The following is a 6,596-nucleotide window of genomic DNA, read 5'->3' as shown; positions in this document are numbered from 1 at the left end:
CATGCCTTGTTAAAGGGACAGCGTAAGCTTTTTCTGCTGCTGCTGTTGCTGCTGCTAAAAGTGTTGCGGCTATTTTTGCGTCAGCTGAAGGCGGCTATTGTGTTGTTGTGCTGCTGCTGCTGCTTATTGCGCGCTGCTGCTGCTCTTGTTGCTGCAGCTGCAGCGTGAGTGCTGCAGCTCTGAAAATGTGCCACACTGGGCTGCTTGGACTTGGTGCTGCTGCTAACTCCGCCGCTGCTGCTGCCGTAGCTGCTGCTGCTATTGCTACTGCTCCTCTTGCTGCTGCTGCTGCTGCTTTGTGCTGCAGCTCGGCCTTGGTTTCTGCGTCTCTGGAGCCCCAAGTTGTGCAGCAGCTGTGCAAGTCTTTGCCGCACGATCTGCTCAATGACTTCCCGCCTTCTTTGCTGCTGCTGCTGCACGAGCAGCACCAGCAGCAGCAACAGCAACAGCAGCAGCAGCAGCAGCGTGAAACGGAGCAGACATCGCTGCTGCTGGCCCTAGCTGCAGCACTAGAGCAGCGTTGCAAAACTAGAGGCACTTTTGCTGGCACAGCGGACACAGCAGCAGCACAGGCAGCAGCAGCAGCGACGGCAGCAGCAGCAACAACGGCAGCAGCAGCAGCCTCGGAGTTCGCCTTGGCTGCTTTGGAAGCCCAAATTAAAATCCTACACAAACTGAGAGAGGTGACTTTGCTGCTGCAGCAGCTGCTGTCAATTTTGCTGCCGCGGCTTCTCCTGTTCTTTGCTGCAGCTGCTGCTCTGCTGCTGTGGCTGAAGCAGCTGCGCCGACGCCAATATTGCTTCTATTGCTCATGCTGCTGCTGCTGCTGCTGCTATTTCTGGCCGTAAGTGATGGCCTCCTTGAATTGCTGCTGCTGTGCTGCTGCTGCGGCTGCTGCTCAGGCCCTGCTGGAGCCGCTGGCAGGCTCTTTGGAGCTTGTGGGGTTTCGTGCTGCTGCAGCAAATCAGTTCGCGCTGCATGCGCTTGCGCTGCTGCGTCGCAGCTGCAGCAGCACCTGGATGCCGCCGCTGCAGCAGCAGCAGGTGCAGCTGCTGCAGCAAAAGCTGCGCAAGGCTTCCTGCAGCTGCCGGTGTCTCAGCGTTGCTGCTGGCCCCCGCAGCCTCCTTGCCCCAGTTCTTTCTGCTGCGCTGCAGCAGCACGTGCTGCTGCTGCACCCCCAAGTGATGCCGCTGGTATCCAGCCTCACAGCTGCTGCAGCAGACGTTGCGGCACTGCTGCACTGCAGCAGCAGCAGCAGCAGCAGCAGTTCCAGTCCTGCTGATTGGTGCCCCCTGTCTCAAGAGCAGCTGGTGCACGTCGGTCGTCAGTTGCGGGCAGCAGCAACACACTTGTTTCCCTCCGAATGCTTTCAGCAGCTGCAGCTGCAGCAGCTGCAGCAGCAGCAGCAGCAGCAGCAGCAGGAGTCTTCCCTAGAGGCCCTGCTGCGCGGGGCTCCCCACACGGAGTCCTTTTCTGTTAAATTCATTTGCCCGCAGCTCATCGGCCGCCCACTTACTGGCCACCAAGACGGTGAGATGCTGCTGCTGTTGCCGCTGCAGCGTGTGGCAGGCGCGTCCCGGCTGCTGGTGCTGCCGCTGCTGCAGCTGTTCTGTCTGTGCTGCTGCTACAGTCTGCGGAGCTAGTGCAGCAGCAGGGTGCAGTTTGGAGCTTGTTTGCTGTTGCGGTGGTCTGGCGCAGCGTGGATTGACTTGCTGCTGCAGCTGCTGCTGCTGCTGCCCCCCGGGCAGCCACGTCAAGACTGGCTGCTTGCTGCAGGCCTGGAAGGGCTGCTGCTGCAGCTGCTTTTGCGCACTTCTCTTCCTCTGAGCCGTCCCCTTTCGCTGCCGCTGCTGCTGGATGCCTGCGGCTTGCAGCTACCGCTGCAGCAAGGGCAGCAGCAACAGGAGCAGCAGCTGCTGCTATCTCCCGTCCAGCAGCAGCATCTGCACCAGGGTCCCCTACTTGCTGCAGCTGCTGCTGCTCTCGCAGATGGCCTCTATATGGCTGCCTCTCTCGCGTTTGTCAAGAGCACTGCTGCTGCTGCTGCTGCTGCTTCGCCGTGCGCCCGTGGTGCGTCTCGCGCCCCCAGCAGCAGCAACGGGAGCAGCAGCAGCAGCAGCAGCAGCAGCGGCAACAGTGGCGTGTGTATATTTAGGAAAGTTGCTGACTTTTTTGGGTGCCGCCAAACTCGCAGCAGCAACCCAGAAGGCGTTGCTGCTGACGTACTGCAGCTGCTGCTGTTGGAGAGACTGGAGGGAGACGCTGCAGCGCCCGGCAGCAGCAGCAGCAGCAACGGCAGTAGCAGCAACAGCAGCAACAGCAGCAGGAGCAGCAACGACACGGGAGGCACCCAGCACCTAAGAACTGCCTTGCTTCGCCTCATCGAGCACACCGCGGCTGAAGCTGCAGCAGCATCAGCAGCAGCAGCAGCAGCAGCAGGAACGGCAGCTAAGAAACTGTGCAGCTCTGGCTGCAGCCGCTGCCGAGCGTCGGACCACATCTTTGCTGCCTTGCTGTTGCTGTCGTGCCCGCAGCAGTGGGTTTGTGACAGAGTTTGCTTCCTTGCATGCAGCAGCGTGACCACTGGTCACTCTCTGCTGCTGCAGCCTGACTGTCTTCTGGAGGCTGTCTCGCTGGTTGGTGAGGCCCCGAGCCGCTTCGTCCGCAGCGCAGCCACGCATCTGCTGCTGCTGCTGCAGCAGCAGCAGCAGCAACAGGTGCGGCTGGGGCTGCAGCAGCAGCAGGAGCAGCAGCGGGACACGCAGCTGCTCCTGCGCGCCTGCGCCTGCCTAATCGACATGTACGATCCCTGCCTGCTGGAGGAGTGCAGCAGGACGCTGCAGCAGCAGCAGCAGCAGCCAGGGCCGCATTTCCTGCTGCAGCAGCTGCCCGTCTACCGCATGCTGCTGCTGCAGCGGCTGTTCTCCGTGTCTGCGCAACAGCGGCAAAACGCAGGAGCAGCACTGAAGCTGCTGCTGCAGCTGCCGCCCCCGCTGGGGCCGGACCCCGTGGGGGCGGCGCTGCAGCTGTGGTCGGAGAGCAAGCGGCAGCAGCAGCAGCAGCAGCAGCAAGTGCAAGGGCTGCTTTGGGAAGAAGCAGAAGCTTCCGTCCTTTGTGCTGCTGCTGCTAATCCGCGGCTTTCTGCTGCTACCCGCGCAGAGTCGCTGCGGACTTTTGAGGTGTACGTACACTCCACTGCCCAAGAAGCCAGGCCCTTCCTCCGCAGCCTTTGCTGCTCTTTGCTGACGTTGCTGCTGCAGCAGCCGCCGGAAGCAGACAGTCCTGCTGCTGCAGCTGCTGCTGTTTCTGCTGCTGCTGCTGCGGCCGCGGCCCTGCCAGAGGTCGCCACTGCAGCCTGGGACGACCAGGAGCAGCCCTTGCTTTTCTCGCTGCTGCAGTTCCTGCGCGTTGCAGCGCAGCAGCAGCAGCAGCAGCAGCACGATGCGCTCGTGACGGCTGCTGCTCGCGTGTTGGCGCTGCCGCTGCTGCTGCTGCCTCCGGGTGACCCGCTGCTGCACTACGTGATTGAGGTGTACAGACAGCTGCTGGGGGACTTGCTGCTGCAGCACTGCTTCGCCTTGGAAGCTTCTGTGTCTCTTTCATCCTTGCAGCTTTTGGCGCTGCTGCTGTTTCACCCGCAGCAGTCTTTGCTGCTTCACCACCGGGTGTGCCCCCTGGGGCCCTCGCTGGAGGCCCTGCTGCAGCAGCCTCAGCAGCAGCCACGGCTGCTGCTGCCTTCTTGGCTGCGGCTGCGCGTAGAGCTGCCCCTAGACACGGACACTATTTGCTGCTGCACTGCAGCACAAGCTAGCTGGGCTAGCCGCAGCCAGGACGCGGCCTTCTTGGTGGCTAGCCAGCTAGCTAGCGACGCCTCGGCCCTTGACGCAGCAGTTGCAGCAGCAGCAGCAGTTTCTGCTGCTGCTCCCACAAGGCCTGCTGCTGACTCGCAGCTGCTGCTGCAGGGCAGCGATGGAAGCAGCAGCAGCAACAGCGCTTTGCCCACGGGCGGGTCCTCAGACAGTGCTGCTGCAGCGCCACCAGCGCCAGGAGCAGCAGCCGCAGCAGCCACGGAAGCAGCAGCAGCAGCGCCTTGCTGCAAGGCGTGCTTCTGCTGCTCTGAGGCAGCTCAGGTCGGGCCTTTGCTGCTGCTAGAGGCGCCGCTTGGCAGCAAAAATATCCTTCGTGCTGCTGCTGCTGAGTTGTCTTTAACAAGAAAAACGGCGCAGCAACTGCTGCTGCCTTCACACCCCGCGCTGAAGAGGCTGCTGGAGGTTTTGTCCCACCCGCCGCTGCTGCGCGAGGCCTCCCCGCTGCAGCAGCAGCAGCAGCAGCAGTTGCTGCTGCAGCAATCGCTAGGTGACGGTTCCGTTCTTCCTACTGCTGCTGCTCTTTCAACTGCTGATGGCGCCCCTGCTGCTGCTGCTGCTGCTGCTGGCAGCAGCCCCCACTCTGACGCTGCCACGTACGCAGAGGCGCTGCAGTACTGCAGGAAGATCTGTGCAGCACTGCAGCAACCTGTGGAACCTGCTGCTGCTGCGGTCTGCTGCCTCAGCAGGAGAGGGCTTGCAGCAGCAGCAGCAACAGCCAAATGCTGCTGCTGCTCGCTCTCCACTGCTGCTGCCAAGGGCCTCCGCGCTATGGCCCTCGCAGCCAAAAGGTACACATATCCATTTCTGCAGCAGCTTGCGCAGCAGGTGGCTGAGGCCATGCTGGAGGCCGAGGAGCAAGCAGCAGCAGCAGCAGCAGCAGCAGCACCAAACATGGAGGAGTTAGGGCTGCATCAACCCAACTCGGGTGGCGCTGCTGTGGCGTGCAGCGGCGACGTTGACTTGCTGCTACTGGGCACGCAGCTGCTAGCGGAGCTGCTGCCTTTCGCAGCAGTTGCTGCGGCTCCTCCAGGCCCATTCCACAGCAGCAGCAGCAGCAGCAGCAGCAGCAGCAGCAGTTCAGGAGACTGCTGCAGCAGATGGATGACGCTCCCAAACGTCTCTCAGTTTTGCGGCAGCCTACTTGGGGTGTCTGCGCAGCTCCCGCTCTTGCGCCGGGCGGCGCTGCAGTTTGCTGCTGTCGTTCTGCAGCACTCGCTGCCCCCACGCTCCTGCAGCAGCAGCGGCAGCAGCAGCAGCAGCAGCAGCAAAGTGTGCCTTGCAAGGTCGGCGGCCGATGCGCCGTGGGTTCTGGATCCTGCGATCGCGTCGGGCGGCAGCAGCAGCAGCAGCAGTGTCCTGCTGCAGCTGCAACTGCAGCAGCTGCTGCAGCAGCACTCGCGCTTAGCAGCAGAAGATGAGAGCTCGGTGCAGGAGCAGCAGCCAGTAACTCAGGCCTTGGTGGCACTGCGGGTTTGTGCCCTCCACAATTCTATTGCTGCTGTTGCTGCTGCTGCGCAGGCAGCAGAGGAATGGCAGGAGCTGGCAGCAGCAGGGGCTGCAGCTCTCATGCAGGACCCCCGCTATTACGCGCAGCACTACCAGCAGCAGCAGCAGCAGCAGCAGCTGCTGCTGCTCGAAAGCCAGGTGACCCTTCTCCTCACCTTCTTGGGCAAAGCAGCCCCAAGCGTTCGTGTGGCTGCCTGGCGTTGCCTGCGGGGCTGTCTCGTTGCTGCCTCGGCTCTGCTGCAGCAGCTACAGCAGCAGCAGCAGCAGCAGCAGCCGGACTTGCTACTGCGTCTGTACAGCTGGGTCTGCCCTGCAATCTGCCAGCGCCTGCTCGAGAGAGAGGGGCTCCTCCCTGGGGGGTTTTGCTGCTGCTGCTGCTCCAGCAGCACGGAGGTGGCGGAGGCGCTGCAGTGTCTGTCCACTTTGCGCTGTTGCAGCAGACGCAGCAGCAGCAGCAGCAGCAATGACGGCGGCGACAGCTGCGCAACAGAAGCAGGAGGAGGCTGTGCCACTTCTGCTGCTGCCGCTGCTGCAGCGCTCGATGAGTGGGTCGCAAGTGAGTCGTTTGTACATCGCGCCTTCGCCGCTTTTCTTAACTGCTGCAGCAGAAGCAGCAACAGCTGCAGCAACAGCAGCAGCAACAGCAGCAAGCTTGACTCAGCGGCCCATGAAACTGCGTTGAAAGGCCTGACTGCATCTCTGGAGCTGCTTTGTTGCTCCGCCCAAACGCATGCGGCGCCGTTGCTGTTGCTTCTGCAACAAGAACAGCAGCAGCAGCAGCAACAGCAGAAAGATCAGGCTGCGCTCCTAGCTGCTGCTGCGCAGCGCAACTGGGGCAGCAGCAGCAGCACCGGCAGTAGCGGCAGCAGCATTTTGAGCAGCATTGTGGCTGCAGTTTATCCTCGGCCTAATCCTTTGCTGCAGCTCCCGCCGCATGCAGCAGCAGCAGACTCGGGCTTCGTTGGTGCTGCTGCTGCTGCTGTTGCAGCTGTGGGCACTTCAGAAGCGCCTGCTGCTTTTGCTGCTGCGTTGCAGGCAGCAGCAGCAGCAGAGGATGCAGCAGATCTCAAAGAGGTCACGAAATGCTGCAGGGCTTTGCGGCTCCTGCTGACCCTCATGGAGGGAGCTGATGCTGTCGCGCTTTGCATATGCAGAAGCAGTCCCCAAGCTGCTGCTGCTGCTGCTGCTGCTGCGCCCGTAGATGCAGCAGCAGCAGCAGCA

The 6,596-nt window shown here is 62.3% G+C and overlaps 1 protein-coding gene across 1 annotated transcript; it reads left to right on the top strand.

Annotated features, from left to right (window-relative positions):
• Positions 1–185: 185 nt before the first annotated feature.
• On the top strand, positions 186–6,572 carry ETH_00014160 (uncharacterized protein; the record flags this gene model as incomplete). The annotated part of the gene is made up of 3 exons (XM_013377798.1): positions 186–683; positions 903–1,530; positions 1,777–6,572. Coding segments are annotated over 3 exons (5,922 nt in total), but the record flags the coding sequence as incomplete, so codon positions are not given.
• Positions 6,573–6,596: the final 24 nt, after the last annotated feature.

This window comes from Eimeria tenella, genomic scaffold (assembly GCF_000499545.2).
Source record: "Eimeria tenella Houghton genomic scaffold, Eth_scaff63, whole genome shotgun sequence".
In the NCBI taxonomy this organism is placed as follows: domain Eukaryota; phylum Apicomplexa; class Conoidasida; order Eucoccidiorida; family Eimeriidae; genus Eimeria; species Eimeria tenella.
The sequence above is the reverse complement of the archived record's forward strand: the minus strand, read 5'-3'. Positions and strand labels throughout refer to the sequence as shown.